The 17,835-nt window shown below is 41.8% G+C and overlaps 2 protein-coding genes across 3 annotated transcripts in view; one reads left to right on the top strand and one right to left on the bottom strand.

Annotated features, from left to right (window-relative positions):
• LOC144683536 (peptidase inhibitor 16-like) overlaps positions 1–17,835 on the top strand; it is a 697,419-nt gene that overhangs the window by 321,727 nt on the left and 357,857 nt on the right. The gene's annotated exons all lie outside the window — the stretch shown is intronic.
• Positions 1–17,835, bottom strand: part of LOC144683530 (innate immunity activator protein-like) — a 66,637-nt gene that overhangs the window by 25,790 nt on the left and 23,012 nt on the right. For both annotated transcript variants that reach the window (XM_078546613.1, XM_078546614.1), the window contains exons 3-7: positions 14,333–14,457; positions 13,174–13,296; positions 9,527–9,752; positions 7,573–7,608; positions 3,693–3,954 (exon numbers count right to left, since the gene is read on the bottom strand). In XM_078546613.1, coding sequence (XP_078402739.1) covers positions 3,693–3,954; positions 7,573–7,608; positions 9,527–9,752; positions 13,174–13,296; positions 14,333–14,457 — 772 coding nt within the window. The remainder of the gene's footprint in view (positions 1–3,692; positions 3,955–7,572; positions 7,609–9,526; positions 9,753–13,173; positions 13,297–14,332; positions 14,458–17,835) is intronic.

Raw genomic sequence — 17,835 nt, 5'->3', positions numbered from 1 at the left:
TAGCTCACCTCCCGACCCCCTGAAAGCCTGTCCACTATCTACAAGGCACAAGTCAGGAGTGTGATGGAATCCTCTCCACTTGCCTGGATGAGTGCAGCTCCATCAACACTCAAGAAGCTTGACACCATGCAAGACAAAGCAGCCCACTTGATTGGCTCCACATCCAATATCCAGTCCCTCCACCATTGTCGCACAGTAGCAGCAGTGTGTACCATCTACAAGATGCCTTCCAGCAACTCACCAAAGCTCCTTCAACAACACCTGCCAAACTCGTGACCTCTACCACCCAGAAGGACAAAGGCAGCAGATGCATGGGAACACCACCACCTGCAAGTTCCGCTCTAAGCCACACACCATCCTGACTTGGAACCATATCGCTATTCCTTCACTGTGGCTGGATCAAAATCCTGGTACACCCTCCCAAACAGCACTGTGGGTGTACTTACACCATATGGACAGCAGGGGTTCAAGAAGGCAGCTCACTACCACCTTCTCAAGGGCAATTAGGGATGGGCAATAAAAATGCTGGCCTTGCCAGCAATGCCCACATCCTGTGAAAGAATTTAAAAAAATGAGCAGTCAGTCGCTATGCTGCAATAGGAAACCGCATCAGTAAATTCAAGATGCCCATTTCTGCAAATGTTTGCTCAATCTGACATTATATCCAATAGCAGATGGAATAGATAGTTTATTAATCTTAAAATTTCAAAATGGTTTACAATTTCAAGAATTCATTTTTGAATCTGAAACAAACTTCTCTTAAAAGGTTACGCTATGAATGTTAAATGGAATGATTAAAATTGGTAGATTTATGTGGTGCTGCTCAGTCAGTCGGAGAATGCTCTGTTTTGTGCTATGTAACATACAATGCCACTGACTCTCAATGATTTGCATTGCATTTTAGTACCAAGTAGTGCAAAAGCAGTAGTGATACTCTTCGGGCTTGAATTGTAAGATTGTGCACATATTTGTGTCGAAACTATAAATCAGTAGTCTTGATCACTAATGAAAAGTTTGTTAAACTATCTTATCTTTTCTTTTAAAAGAAACAAATAAAACAGAAGATGATAAAGAAAGCATTCCAAGTTGTAAATAGGTATGAGTTAGGTTGTAGGTATTGGAGGCAACAGTAACAGGAAGTTGATGGGTTTTGTAGATTGGTAGTGATGGTGTTTGGGGAGCATAGGAATATTGTGGTGCTGTGGAAGGAGGGAGAATTTGGGGATTGGGAGGTGGGCGAGGTATGGATGCTCAGGATAGGTGGGGAAAGACGGAGTTGATGATTATTTCTGCTAATTTTAGATGAAAGATTTGTGGCACAGAGAATTGTTTAATCTTTTCATAAAATCCACCACTCACTGCATTGGTCAACCCCACTTAGCCTCAAGCCCCTCCTGGCTGGGTCCCTATCCAGCACAAACTAGCCAAAAATCCCTTCTGCAGTGCCATCAGCTGAATTCCCTATCACTGTTTCCAGCCTGGCAGGGTGGTTTTAAGATTAGGAAGAAGGTCACAGTGGAGTGGGGTCAAGACGAATGCAGGAACAAGGCCATGGTGGAGACTCATGGTTCTCTTGTGAGTTGTTACAGGTGGATCTCTTGCAATAGAGAGGAAGTAGAAACAAGGAGAAGGAAAGGGACAGGGATCCAGGCAGCAACAGCACCATCTGTCCATAAGAAACTGCTGTGAGTTTTCAGAGGCATTATTACCACGTACCTAAGAGACCAAGCTTGGAGAACAAGTAAGTTTAATTGTGAAAGGTATAACAGAAAAATATAATTAGGCATCATGGAAATTGTGTGACAGGAGGAAGTAATGAAGTATTTAAAAAGCCACTGGAACATTTAGGGGAGAATTTTCTCCCCATCAAGGGGGTTGTCCGGGGGCGGGTGTGGGCAGGCGCACCCCCATTCAGCTGGGCGCCACCATTTTACGTGGGCGGGCCAATTAAGGCCCGCCCTGCGTGACATGTGCACGGAAGTGCTGAGCAGACGAGGGGGGTTGCCTGAGTCTGGGCACAGAGCTGCCTCAGGGAGATTAATTTCACATATAAAACATTGAATAAAGGGAGAAAAAAATTTAAATGAAATGTCCCCTCATGTGAAACTGTCACATGAGCTGGGACATGTCCGTTAATGTTAATAAAAAATTTTCCAACACTTTAAAAACGATTATGAAACCTCATCCCGCCTGCGAAATGGCGTGAAGACCGCCTAGGCTCTTCGCCTGCCCGCCAACCTTAAGGTTGGACGGGCAGCTCAGGTCAATGATTTAATTGTTTATTAAATGGCCTTAATAGGCCTTTGACAGCTCGGCAGGCATGCAGCAGAGTCGGCCGCGTGCCCGCCGAACTGAAAACCTGAATGACACACGGTGACGTCGGGACGTATGCCCAATGTCACCTCGCGTCATTTTGCGCCTCGGCGAGCGGGGCTCACCCCCGCTCACTAAGCCGAAGATTCTACCCCTAGACTTTGAGAGAAAGAAAGAGGAGCACGGGATGTGACAGCACGGGAACTCAAGTCTGCAATGGAACAAGGCTGAGAATGAGTGTTGGAGCATGTTACAGACAGTTGATAAGGATGTTGTGACTACATTCACTATTGTCAAAGAGTGGTGTGTAATTTTAAAACAGACCGCATACTGCCATTATATCAAAATGTGTGTGTTCTGCATGTGCCTTACTACTTTAATTTCTGTAAATAAGTTATTTAATTTGGCATTATAGCCCAGCTTGAATGTACTGTGCTGACATTGCTGTCTGCTAGAGTGGTTTGCAGGGAAATAAAGTGCATTTGGCACGAGAAGTGTTTTGTCCTGAAGGGTGTGAGCTGTCTGCACGGAGGAAAACCTGCAGAGTTACAGCTTTGGGGGCATGTGGCTCACTTACAGGATTGTTGTAAGCGACAGCAATTCATTAAAAAAATTAAAATTACATCAAACTAATGACAGCCATCTCCAGATACCCATTAAAGATTAAAATAAAGAGTTTAGTGATTTTTTTAAAAATGTTTTAGTCATATTGCTAAACCTTTGATGTAGGTTTTCAGTTTCTGTTCCAATTTTTCTCTTGAATAATAAGAAAATTAACTGTGTGTCAAGTCAGGGGCACTCTGTCAACTACCTTAAATTAAAAGCAAAAAACTGCAGATGCTGGAAATCCAAAACAAAAACAAAAATACCTGGAAAAACTCAGCAGTTCTGGTAGCATCTGTAGAGAGGAGCACAGTTAACGTTTCGAGTCCGCATGACTCTTCAACAGAACCCTGTCAACTACCTTAATAGTATTTGCATTGAGGTGATATTTGTTTAATTCTAAAGTGGTCGGAGCAGGAGTGCTCCTCCTGCCCCCACATTAATATTGTGGCCACACCCTGGTCCATTCCTCAATTACCCCCAACACGGCTCTCCTTCTGACGGCACCTTAGGTGCAGGAGCTGCAACACCTCCCTTTTAACCACCTCCCTTCTCACCGTCCAAGATTCCAAACACTTCTTCCAGGTGAAACAGTGATTTACTTGTACTTCTTTCAATTTAGCATACTGTATTCACTGCTTATGATGCGATCTCCTCTGCACTGGGGAGACCAAACATAGATTGGGTGACCACTTTGCAAAACGCCTCCATTTATTCTGCGACCATGACCCCAAGCATCTGACTGCCTATCACTTTAAATAAAATCCAAACTGTACCTTGACTTGCTGCTCAAAGAGGAGCTTCTTTTCACTTTCTCGTAGGGTTCATCAAGATTAGACTCCACCCATGCTGTGTCCATGACAGGTGATTTTTCATAATCACTGTGCTGATGACAAACTGGAGCAAGCCCTTCCAGAGTCTGGGGTGGGGTGGGCCTCCTGGGCTGCAGAGGAGGCAGTGGAGAGTTGTTCCTTGGCATCACATGCCCAGCTGCCAAGAACTCTGTTGATGAATTTTGGCTGTGATTGCGCCCAGTGTCTGTGGAAAGCAAACAATAACATGGATCAAAATTATTCAAAAAGAATCAGTTAGATACTTAACATTTTGGCCAACATCATATATAAAAGAATTTTACATTTGTGACATAAAAAATTATGGAGCCTACTGGTCCAGCGAGCTCATTGTTTTAAAAAAGCATCCATGAAGCTCACTTCAAAAATGAGAAACAAATATAACCATCAAGTTATTAGTTATGAATAAATATTATTAGTTTCAAGGTAAATTGTTAACATTACTGTACAGAATATTTGAACAGAAAAAAAATAGTTTTCTTGTGCTTTGAATGGTTGTTGATATTTAACATAATGCAGGATTTTTAGTTCGGTGGGTGCCCGCGATTGGTGGGCCCGGAAGCGGCTGGGGAATGGACTGCTGACTGCGATCGGTCCCCGGCCATGATTTCACACTGGCTGGCCATTAATTGGCGTGAAATGCGTGCTGAAAGGCTCAGCGCTGCTGGGGTGGGGCAGGAGGAGGGCGAGCGCTGAAGTCAGCTCGGGCATGGGGGAGCGCTGAATGAAAGCTCCCTGAAGACAGAGAGCTGCCTCAGGGAGCTGAAGAATTTAAAAGCAATAAATAAAGATTTTAAAATCCGGAAAAAATGCCCACACATCAGAATCAGTCACCTGAACACATACATGATGAAAATTCTGTCCATACATTTTTTTAAATTTAATAACGGAAACCTCACTCTGCCCTTGGATGAGGTTTCCTGAAAAATGCAAAGGCCGCTTGGCCGATTCGCCCGTCCGCCAACTGTAACGATGGATGAGCAACGAAAAATCTCCATCAATGCGCCGTTGGATTGGGCTTAATTTTTCTCTTAATTGTTGGCGGGTGCACTTCCAGGTTTAGTGTGCGCCCTCCGACTGAAATATCGTGCTATTATGATCAAGATTATGATAATTATAGCAATACAGATTCAATATTGTTGCATCAACTTTACAGGTGTAAAACATAAAGGACTAATTTAGCAGAATGATGGCATTCGGGCTGCTACTAAATTTGTCTGAGCCCTTTTTTTAGGAGACCCTGGTGCCTGTCTGAAATGAGGCACCTGCGCACATTTCATGAATCATTTGCTAAATGTATTTAAAGTGTTGAGAGCAAGAGTGCACCTCCTACTTCCACTTTAATATTATGGCCACACCCAAGTCTATTCCTCAATCACCCCAGAACCTTCCCCTTCCCATGACAACTTTCCATGTAACTGCAGGAGATACATTGCCTGCCCTTTTACCACATTCCTTCTCACTGTCCAAGACTCACCACTCCTTTCAGATGAAACAGCAATTTACATGTACTTCTTTCAATTTAGTATACCTGTATTTGCTGCTCATGATGCAGTCTCCTCTACATTAGGGAGACAAAGCGTAGATTGGGTGACTGCTTTGTGGAACACCACCTTTCATTCTGCAAGCGTAACCCTGAACTTCTAGCCACCTGTCATTTCAATTTTGTATCTTGCTCGCACTCTGACCTCTCTGTCCTCGGCCTCCTGCAGAGTTCCAATGAAGCTCAAGGAACAGCATCTCATCGTTCAGTTAAGCACTTTACTGCCTTCTGGGCTCAGCATTAAACTCAACAATTTCAGATTGTAACCGCTGTCCCTATTTTGCTCCATTTTTCCTTGCTATTTTAGGTTTCTCTCTAGTATTTCTCTCTTTTTTTTGCTTTTGGACATCATCTGTCATGAATGTGCCATTCACACCTCTTCTAGAAACACTTTTTGTTTCCTTACTGCTCCCTTTGGTCTTGTAGCACCAACTCTTTTGTAATTTAATCTCTCCTGTCTTCCACCCTTTCACAGGCTTTCCCTTTTGTTCTTTATCCCACCCTACCCTCACCACCCCCACCCCTTTCACCAGCTTAAAACTGGTTACATCTCTAACCATATCTGATGAAAGGTCACTGAAACGTTGGGCAGAATTTTACAGCCCCGCCCACTGGCATGATTTTCCAGTCCTGCCGAAGTCAACGGATTTTTGAATGGCTCGCTGCATTTTTAATCCCCACGCCTGCCAGACGGGGACATAAAATTCCACCCATTAACTCTGTTTTTCCCTTCAAAAGATACTGCCAGACCTTACGAGCATTTCCAGCATTTTCTGTTTCTCTTTAATATTGTGGGTCGCTGCTGGCCCACTACTTGCCATCCTCCTGTTTGCCTCATTTCTCCATCCCTGGACTTTCCTGCAGACTGAGCTGAAATTTGAAAGACCTGGGCTGACAATTTGTTTCTGGGGTAGCCAACTGGTGCCAGCAGCTTGACAGGTTTATTTCACTGAGATCCGAGGATGCACCTTGGGGCTCTCCATCGCTACCACCATCAAAATCATGTTGTTATAGAGTTGATTTTCCAGGCAAATTTTCTGGGTGGGAACATTGAACTTTATTTACAAGGCAGCAGCAGCAGCTACATGCGGGCATCTAACTCCACAACTAAAGAAGGACTCCCCAGTAGAGATTCCCTGTGCTGCTAACTCATTGGTTTGCACAGATCATGTGATCTTACAACACAGGATTATTCTTAAAGCTACAGTCCAAGGTTTATCAAAACTGTGGGCAGAATTTTTATGTCGGCGTGCAGATACGCGCCTGACCCAATCGGACGCGAAAACGCGCGAGATGACATCGGGCGAGAGTCCCGGTATTATCCCGCGCTTGCGCGATATTTTGGTCAGCAAGCATGCCTGAGTGTCGGAAGCACGCCTGCCGACAATTAAGAAGACAATTAAAGTTGTTCAAGTTCCAATTGTCCCCGATTTTTTGTGGTCCATCCAACATTACGGCTGGCAGACGGGCGAATCTGCCAGGCAGACTTTGCATTTTTGAGGAAACTTCATCCAAGGGCGGGATGAGGTTTCCGTTATTAAATTTTAAAAAAAACGTATGGACAGAATTTTCATCATGTATATGTTCAGGTGACTGATTCTGATGAATGGACTTTTTTTCCCCCAGATTTTAAAATCTTTATTTACTTGTTTTCAAGTCTTCAGCTCCCTGAGGCAGCTCTCTGCCTTCAGGGAGCTTTCATATAGCACTCACCCAAGCCCCCGCTTATGTCCACACTCCTCCCGCCCCCACCACGGCAGCGCTGAGCATTTCAGCATGTGCTTCACGCTGGCTGGCCATTAGTTGGCAAGCCAGCGTGAAATCGCGGTCAGGAGCCGATCGCAGGCGGTGGTCTATTCCTCGGCCGCTACCGGGCCCGCCTATCACGCCGACCTAAAAATCCTGCCCCACAATTACTACACATGTCCAATTTTGGGTCCTAACAAAGTGAAGCGCCCCATAGAATTATAGGTGAAGACTATTTGAGCCATGCAGCATGCGGTGAATGTCTACGTGAGCTAAAAGCACAGGCAAAAATCGATCTTCACAAGTTTAATTCCATCCATAGTAAATCCACCGTATTGACTTACAAGGTAAGAATGAAATTTTTGGGTGTAAAATTTAGATTGAACAATTTGCAAAATGGGTGATTGCCGATCAGCAGCGTGTTTGACACCCCATCTGATTTCCAATTCACTATCACCCCCTGTACAACCCCAGACCAATTGCAACCCCTTTGCACTCTACAATTTGAGGACTTACCATCTTCGAGAGAACTATCATCAGAAGCAGTCAATTCTAAAAACAAAAAGCGTTTTGAGAAATTAGATTTTAATGCAATTAATGAATCTGGGGATACAGATGCACAAATCACGCGAAGTAGCGACATGGATTAATAAGGCCATGAAAAGTACAAACAAAGAACTTGGATTTATTTCTATAGGGATAGAATTGAAAAGTAGAGAAATTATATGAAACTAAATTATATGACTAAACAACACTTGGAGTACAGTGAACAGTTCTCCATATTATAAAAAGGATATAGGGGCACTGGAGAAGGTGCAAAAAGTTACTAGAATGATGCCAGAACTGGGATATTACATCTACCAGGAAAGATTGGACAGGTTGGGTTCTTTCCTCCAGAGAAGACTGATAGAGGCCTTTAAGATTATGAAAGGGTTTGATAAGGTAGACATGGAGAAAATGTTTCCACTTATGAGGGAGACCAGAACTAGGGGCTATTAATATAAGATAGTCACTAATAAATCTAATAAGGAATTCAGGAGAAACTCCTCTATTCAGTGAATAGTTAGAATATGGATTTTGCTGAAGAACAAGGATTTTTGTTGAGACGATTACTTTAGATGCATTTAAGAAGAAAGCAGACAAGCTCATGAGGGAGAAAATCAGAGAAAAGGATATGTTGATGGAGCTAAACAAAGGGTGGGATGAAGCTTTAGTGGAGCATAAACACCAGCAGGGGCCTGTTGGGCCAAATGGCCTATTTATATGTTGTAAATACTTTGTAATACTTTTCAGTATATTCCTGCACAACTACAAGTTTTATTGTTACTGCAGCTGTTCACTGCTTGAAGGATGGGCCTAATAACTCTCAGTGATCTCAACCATCAAAAGAATGCTTCAAGTGTGGTCACCTTCCTTTATATTCTCCTCTAGGATTAGGTAGTTTGTGTGAATTGCTGCTAGTGATGACCACATACTCTTATTTGATGTATGATCAGACACTGTGCCTACAATAATTATGTACCTACATACGTAATAAGAGATTCGATAATATCATTAATGCTATGCATCATGTAAGTATTACAAAATGATTATTATTTTGATACAGTAAATATAAAATAGCTAATGACACTTCTAAAACATCAAAACATACACTACAAAGTAATACAAATTACAAAGTAATGCTGTGTTTTGAAAGCATACAAGATACTCGGTCTTAAAGCAATCACTTTGATCATTGATACTGGCTATGAGTTGTGACTTCTGGCTGTGAAATAAATCATGTGGTTGAAGAGCTTTATTTAAATGTCCTTTTGAACAAAAAGAATGAATCATTCAAGGCCGTTCCAGCCACTATCAGGAGCCTATTTATTTACACGGGCAATAAATTGCTGATATGATGTTAATTAGCTAATTGTAATGTTAATTATGATCAATTCTGACATAATTATTTTTTGTCAGCACAAAGTTACACTGTCACTGAGTTTTGCAACCAGAGTTGCAAACTGGAACTCTATATCATTATTTGGATGAGGTACCAGAGGGATTCTGATGCTCACTGAACCATATTGCAAAATAATTTCAATACTTCAAAGGCAGAAATTGAAAACGAATTGAGTTCCAGGTGTGTAAAACTAATGTCCATCAGAAGATGCTGCTTCACTACAAAATATTAACTCAATTATGTACATATCCCAGACACTCTAATCTCTGACCTTTGAACTCGGGCAATCATATGTTAAATGGATAAAATGCTTTTGAGCATTGTCTTTACTGGCAGAATACCAGGATTGACTGGTTGTTGCATGTTTTTTTTGGTCATGCCCTGCCTTTTACCACAAAACCAGCTCCTGTTACCAATGCCTGAGGAAAAAGCTGTTCTACTCCTTTAAAGGAAAACACGTCATAATATTCTTGTGGAGACAAGTAATATTACATATTATACTGGAGCCAAGTTAAAATTGTAACATACCTTCGATTACATTACTTGTCTGCAGTGTTCTTCCACCAGCCATGTCTCTGTGCTCATTTATAGCTTTTTTGATATCATTTAGTTTCTTTTGCTCTTTTACAAAGGCATGTTTTCTTTGTTTTCTAATATGCCTGCTTAGGTTTGCTTCTTGTGAAAGGCGCTTGGCTGCCTCCACAAACTGTAACTGCAAGGCGAAGTCCCTTTCCAGACAGGCAAGTTCAGAGTCCTGAAAAACAGTAACAGATTTAAAACAAACTACATGCTAATCTTTCTTCCTGCCATGTCCATGAGGTTAAATAGTGAAAACCTGGGGAACTGCATGGTATTTCCATCAAGCAAGCTAAATGTACTGGTCTTCTAATAGACTCAAAAACATCTACAGCACAGAAGGAGGCCATTTGGCTCATCGTGTCCACGCCGGTCAACAAAGATCTGACTACACTAATCCCATTTTCCAGCGCTTGGCACATAGCCCTGGAGGCAATGGCAACGTAAGTGAATATCTAAATACTTCTTAAATCTTAGGAGAGTTTCTGACATAACCATCATTTCAGGCAGTGAGTTCTAGACTCCCACCACCCTCTGGGTGAAAACATTTCTCCTCAACTCCCCTATTAGCCTTCTACCTCTTACCTTAAATCTATACCCCCTGGTTAATGACCCCTCTCCTAATGGAAAAAGTGCCTTCCTATCCACCCTATCTATGCCCCACATAATCTTATACACCTCTATCAGGTCCACTCTAACCTTCGTTGCTTCAAGGAAAACAACCCCAGCCTATCCAATGTTTCCTCATAGCTCAAACCCTCCAGCCCAGGCAGCATCCTGGTCATTCTCCTCTGCACCCTCTCCAGTGCAATCACATCCTTCCTATAATGTGGTGACCGGAATTGCACACAGTACTCCAGTTGTGGCCTAACCAGCATTTTATACAGTTTCAGCATAACCTCCCTGCGCTTGTATTCTACACCTTGGCTAATAAAGGCAAGTATCCCATATGCCTTCTTAACCACCTTATCTACCTGCCCTGCTACCTTCAGGGATCTATGGATATGCACACCAAGGTCCCAATAATCTTCAGTACTTTCCAGGGTCCTACCATTCATAGTGTAATCCCTTGCCTTGTTAGCCCTCCCCAAGTACATTACCTCACACTTTTCTAGGTTGAATTCCATTCGCCATGCTCTGCCCACCTGACCAGTTCATTGATTTCCTTCTGCAGTTTACGGTTATCCTCCTCACTATTCACCACCCTACCAATTATCGTGTCATCCGCAAACTGCTTGATCATACACCCTACATTTAAGTCTAAATCATTTATGTATACCAGAAATAGCAAGGGCCCCAGCACCGAGCCCTGCGGAACCCCACTGGAAACAGACTTCCAGTCACAGAAACATCCCTCTACCATCACCCTCTGTTTTCTGCTTCTCAGCCAATTTTGGATCCAATGTACCACTTCGTTTTAGATCCCATGGGCTCTTACTTTTTTGACCAGTCTGCCATGAGGGACCTTACCAAAAGCCTTGCCAAAGTCCATGTAGACCATATCAAATGCATTACCCTTATTAACACTCCTGGTTACCTCCTGAAAAAATTTGATCAAATTTGTCAAACACGATCTTCCTTTTACAAATCCATGCTCCTGATTAATCCGTGACCCTCCAAGCGCAAATATATTCTGTCCCTCAGAATTCTTTCTAGTAACTTCCCCACCACCAAGGTTAGACTGACTGGCCTGTAGTTTCCTGGTCTATCCTTTTCTCCCTTTTTAAATAATGGGACAATGTTAGCAGTCCTCCAGTTCCCTGGCACCTCACCTGGGGCCAAAGAGGATTTGAAAATTACTGCCAGGGTCCCTGATATCTCTTCCCTTGCCTCCCTCAACAGCCTGGGATACATCTCATCTGGGCCTGCAGATTTATCCACTTGTAAGGCCGCTAAACCGGCTAGTACCAACTCTCTCTCTCTATGTTAATTTCCTCTAATATTTCACAGTCCTCCACCCTGATATCTACACATGTGTCACCCTTTTCCATTGTAAAGACCAACGCAAACTATTCATTGAGGACTGCGCCCACAACTTCCGGGTCCACACACAGATTACCTCTATGGCCCCTAATTGGCCGTATTCTTTTCCTAGTTATTCTCTTGCTCTTTATATATTTAAACAACCCCTTTGGGTTTTCCTTTATTTTACCCACCAATGCTTTCTCATGCACTCTCTTAGCTTTCCTAATTTCCTTTTTAAGTTCCCCTCTGCACTTTTTATACTCCACTAAGGACTCTGCCGTATTGAGCCGTCGGTATCTGCCATAAGCTTCTTTTTTCCTTAATCCTAACCTTTATGTCGCTTGACATCCAGGGTTCTCCTGACTTGGTTCCCCCCCTTTGTCTTTATGGGAACATACTTATCCTGTACTCTCACTATTTCCTCCTTGAATGCATCCCACTGCTCTGACACAGTTTTATCTACAAGTAGCTGCTCCTAGTCCACTTGGGTCAAATTGTATCTCATCTTAGTAAAATTATCTTTTCCCTAGTTTAGAACTTTTATTTCCAGCCCAACCTTATCCTTTTCCATAACTATTCTAAATCTAACTAAGTTATGGTCACTATCCCCAAAATGCTCCCCTACTGATATGCCTTCCATCTGCCTGGGATCATTTCCAAATATTAGATCCAGAACTAGCCCCTCCCTTGTTGGGCTTTCTACATACTGGCTACAAAAGTTCCCCTGGATGCAACTTAAGAATTTTGCTCCCTCCCTACCGTGCAGACTAAAACTATCCTAGTTAATATTTGGGTAGTTAAAATCCCCTACTATTACTGCCCTATTATTCTTACACTTCCCTGAAATTTGATTACATATTTGATCCTCTATCTCTCCCTGACTCCTTGGGAGCCTATAGTACACACCCAACATGTTTTCTTCTCTTCCCCACCACCAAGTGCATCATCATGTTTTGTGAATGGTTCCAGAATTTCTGAATCCAAAGTTTTTTATAAATGATCAACTATTGTCCTAATTTGGCATTTGAATTTGAATGGCATTCATCATGGTTATTGTCTTGTTCTATAACAAAATGACAACTGACCATGAAATGAAAACCACCGCTCAAACAAACCAGATATTTTTATTTACACCAGTGGTACTTCATAATTATCATTAGCATCAGTATTAAAGCACTGAAGAATATAACCAGTTGTTTGTACCTTTATCACACTACTTTGTTAAACTGATGAGTCTAGAACTAGGGGACACAGTCTCAGAATAAGAGGTAGGTGATTTAAGACTGAGATGAGGAGGAATTTCTTCACTCAGGTGGTTGTGAATCATTGGAATTCTCTACCCCAAAATGAAGCTCAATCATTGAGCACATTCAGGACATAAATCCATAGATTTCTGGATACTAATGACACCAAAGGATATGGGGATAGTGAAGAAAAATGACATAGAGGTAGATGATCAGCCATGATCTGTTTGAATGGTGGAGCAGGCTCGACTTGCCAAATGGTCTACTCCTGCTCCTATATTTCCTATGTTCCTATGTTTTTCATGAGAAGATAATTGTTTGACGCAGTAGAACCTTGTTGGGAGTCAAATGTTATTCTAAGGTGTACTGTAATCATACATAGTGACCTACCTCTCCTTTAGCTGTAATTGTCTCCTCATCCAACTGAAAGGTTGTTCCCATACGGCGACGCACAGTGGGTGGCTTTTCCCCTTCTGCTAATGGGTACTCTTTTGGCAAATTCCCTGTCAACTCCTAAGGATGAAACACATTGAAATATAAAGAATTGAATTCACATATATAATAATTTGTTGTTTATATAATTAAGTAATAAACCTTGAACATAAAAATTCCTCAATCAAAACATTTAATGAAATGCGTTCTTGACTTGAGGTAATAAGATAAACATGATATTTTCATTGAGGAGTATGTTATGCCACTTATTTTTGTTTTAATACCCAATGCACAATGCGATTCATTATTACAAATTATTGCAACAAGCATTTCCAACAAGAGAGAATCTAACCATTTCCCTTTGACATTCAATAGCATTAACATTGCTAAATCCCCACCATCAACATTCTGGAGGTCACCATTGGCCAGAAAGTTAACTAGACCGGCCACATAAATACTGTGGCTACAAGAGTAGTTCAAAGGCTGGAAATTCACCAGCAAGTAGCTCACTTCCTGACTTCCCAAAGCCTGTCCACCATCTACAAGGGAAAGGCAGGAGGGTGATGGAATACTCCTCAACTTGTAAGGATGAGTGCAACGCTATGAAAACTCAAGAAGCTCAACACAATGCAGGACAAAGTAGTCAGCTTGATTGGCACCCCATCCACCACCTTTAAACATTCACTTCCTCCACCACTGGTATACCGCAGCAGCAGCATGTACCATCTACAATATGCACTGCAGCACTTTCCAAAACCACAATCTCTACAACCTAGAAAGGCAAGGCTAGCAGATGCATTGGAATATTGCCTTCTGCAAATTGCCCTCCAAATCACATACCACCCTGACTTAGAAATGTTGCTGCATCACAATCCTAGAAATCCCACCTGAATCCCACCGTGGATGTACCTCTACCATATAGATTGCAATGGTACAAGAAAGTAGCTCACCACCACCTCCTCAAGGCAATTAGGGTGGGCAATAAATTTTGGCTTTGGCAGTGATACCCCAGGTCCCATGAAGGAATTTAAAAAAAGGTTTGTCAATGTAAATGTAACTATATTTGCCAAACACTAAAATCAGCAGAACCCCTAAGCTTTCATATACTGGTACTCACAGATTCGCGTAAACACAGTTTTTTCAGTTCATCCAAATAAATCTCAAGTGTTTCTTCCAGCATTTGCTTACGTGAAATGACAGACCGATACCGATCTTTCATCAGTGGCTGTGGACTGTCTGACCCTGTGAACAAAACACCAGTTATGAACTAAGGATGATATTACATAAGTAAGCTTGATAGCTTCTTTATGCACCAAGTTACTTTTGTCAGTTCTGAAACACAAGACTTTTTTCTCATGGGCCAATTTCACCTCTCTCCCTACCTTCCTGACCTAAGTTAAACCGCTTCCTAGCTTTCCCACTTCAGGCACTTTAGCCTCTCAATCCCATCCTCAGCCTATTCACTACTCCTCTGCCTACCCACTCTCCTGTCACAGTGCCAAGCTCGAATCTCCCTTGAAGAAGTCTACAGCTTCCCTCTGTTCATCTCGACAAATTCAGAAGGGCACATCAAGGCGTTAATTGATGCTTTTCTTCTGTGCTGCCCAACTCTTCTCCCTCTCAATGATATTCCCATCTAACACCTCCACTGGGGACTAACCTTATCAAACTCATTTCTGTCTTTCTCACCCCACCCACCAAGGACAATGCCAGTACATCTATAATCAGTGTCAGCAGTTCCCTCTAGAATCTTCATGAACAAGGTGCTTGCCACCCATTATCTTGTTGTGGATAATTTCCTTGATGGCTTTTAAAACTTGCTGAAACCTTGCATCTTACTCAAGGTTCAGCGCTTATCTATATTTTCTCACAACTGCCTCCCCGGCCACTGAGGTGGTTTGGTCTTCATTATCAAACCACAATTTTCTCTCTTCCCTGATTCTTTGGTGTCTCTTTCTCCTTCAAAAGCCTCACTTTATTCCACCCCTCTCATCTCCCCTTTAAAATCCTCATTTTCTTCTGTGCCCCTCTCTCACCCCCACCCCCCACCCCCAACAAAATCCAACCTGAGTTTCTCTCCATGCTTTTAGTTACTTGTCCTGATATCACTTTTTTTTTCACCATTTCATTGTAGCAGTTGTTGCCATGGCTCTGGCAGAATCTTTTCTGGTGGCCAATAAGGAAGGGTACATTCAACAATCATTCTTGCAGTTTATCTTCATTTATTGATTTTTTTGATAATGCTTCTGTGAAGCTCAGAAGGAATTTTTTCAACATTAAAGGTGCCAGTTGTTCATGCTAAATATGAATTGTGGGAAGAAATAGCCATCTGTACTTTATAAAAACAAGAGTGTCTGCCATTGAGGTAGACTAAATAATCCCTTTTGATCAACAAAGTCCACATTTCAAAACTGTTTTAAAAATATTTGCATATTTTCCTTAAATAGTCCACTTCTACTGAAATGTGTGTATTTTTAAAAAGTTTGAAATGGATTCCCTAATGGCGCCCCAGTCATTGCAAAGTCAGATTCAAGTTTAGTTCCAGTCTTGGGTCCATGCACTCAGCCAAGGGCTTAATGGCGGGTAATATAATTTGCTTTGGTGCCCATAGGTAAAGGAGGTGTACAATTAGTCAGGGTGCATTATTGTGCTGGCTCTTTTAGGAAACACCCATTGAATGGGGACAAGATCTGGCTTGTCTGTAATGTCTCCCACAATTAAATATCCTGCTGACACCACCCTATATTGTCTACTTTCTCCTGAGTTCTTGCTTACAGAATTTACAACTCTGCAACCCACACCCTATTCTGTCCGAAGTTCTCCTCACCCTGTTTCCCCAGTCCTCTGGTTTCCTGTCCATCACCCAATTGATTCCTTATCCCCACTTAAAAATTTATCCACTACCTCACATCACCCTATTTCTCCAATCTCTTCCACTGCCTCAGCTTGAACTGGACTTCTCCCCACCCCCAGCCAGCCCTTTGCTTTTAGCCTGCACTTTGGAACTTTCCTCCCAAAAAGACTTGCATGTGGCTTCAGAAGCACACACTAAGCCTACCTCTTTAATACCTTCCCTCAAAAACTCCCCTTGTGAAGCATAACGTGAAGGCACCAAACAAATGTTTTGCTATCAATGTTTATAGGTGAGAAATAGCAATAAAAGCAAGATGTTGCAAGTGTTCAGTAATCCATATCCCAGCATAATGCTCTATCTTCAGGAGAGAAGGAGAAAAAATTCAAAAGCAAGAAACTTTAAAACAATGAGATAAAAACAAAAAGCTAAAAGCTACTGCGGATGCTGGAAATCCAAAACAAAAACAGAATTACCTGGAAAAACTCAGCAGGTCTGGCAGCATCGGTGGAGAAGAAATCAGTTAACGTTTCGAGTCTTCATGACCCTTTGGCAGAACTGAGTAGGTAGTTCTGCCGAAGGGTCATGAAGACTCGAAACGTTAACTGATTTCTTCTCCACTGATGCTGTCAGACTTGCTGAGTTTTTCCAGTTAATTCTGTTTTTGTTTTTAACTTTAAAACAATGTTCAGCAAGCTTATTGACAAAGACAATAGTAACATCCGTTGTGTTGTAATGAGTTCTTATGTGACTCATTGTCAAGTTGCCTATCCTGTCTGTACATTTCGAGATGTCATGTCTGAGCAACACTTTGACAGCTCCCTTTCATTGTTTAAAGTTAATAATTAACATCGCAGCTGGAAAACTTTTAATGACCTCATAACCGCCACAATATTCATCTGTTAGTTTATTGCTGTTACCAAGTGACTCAAGGACGGACTTAAGATCCAAAACTTGTTTAGGGAAACAATAAAGGTATCAGGACATAATGGCCTTTGTTATCCATACTGATGCCAGCTCATTGTCTGCAGCAATTTGGTCATTGTCTATGACTAAATTAATTTAACATCTCCAGAATTAAAGTTTCTATAACTTGTTATATGAAATTCACTTACATTTAGTCAATCATTTCAAAGATGCAGTAGAATTTTAAAACAAGTGAATTCAATACTAAAAATGCTCTTTGGGGTTGTTACATGAATAAAGGCAGGGATGATATTGCTTGTTAAGCAATTGTTCCTTACAGAATATAACCTGTATGCAGAAGATAGTGAAGATTTTAGTAATTCTCTACTGAAAATAAGTGGCTAAATTGTAAGGTGGAACAAGCTAGGTTATTAAAGTCATAAGAATAAAAGCTAAATGCTGTAGATGCTGAAGTAAAAACAGAAAATGCTGGAAAAACTCAGCAGGTCTGGCAGCATCTGTGGAGGGAAACAGAGTTAATGTTTCGAGTCCAATATGCCTCTTCCTCAGAACTCTGAAGAGGGGAGTTCCGAAGAATGGTCATATTGAACTCGAAACATTAACTCTGCTTCTCTCCCCACAAATGCTGCCAGACCTGCTGAGCTGTTCCAGCACTTACTGCTTTTATTAAAGTCTGTGATCGCTTTGTGAAGGATCCCATCAGAACAGGAAAATGTTTTCAATAGTACTTCTTTGCATTTAATATAGGTGACATTGCCAGCGATCATTCGATTCATCAAATACATCCCTGATTTTTTTTTAACCGTTTCATTGTAGCAGCTGTTGCCACAGCTCTGGCAGAA

Source organism: Cetorhinus maximus, chromosome 8 (assembly GCF_964194155.1).
Source record: "Cetorhinus maximus chromosome 8, sCetMax3.hap1.1, whole genome shotgun sequence".
NCBI lineage: Eukaryota > Metazoa > Chordata > Chondrichthyes > Lamniformes > Cetorhinidae > Cetorhinus > Cetorhinus maximus.
This window is presented reverse-complemented; position numbering and strand designations above follow the sequence as displayed.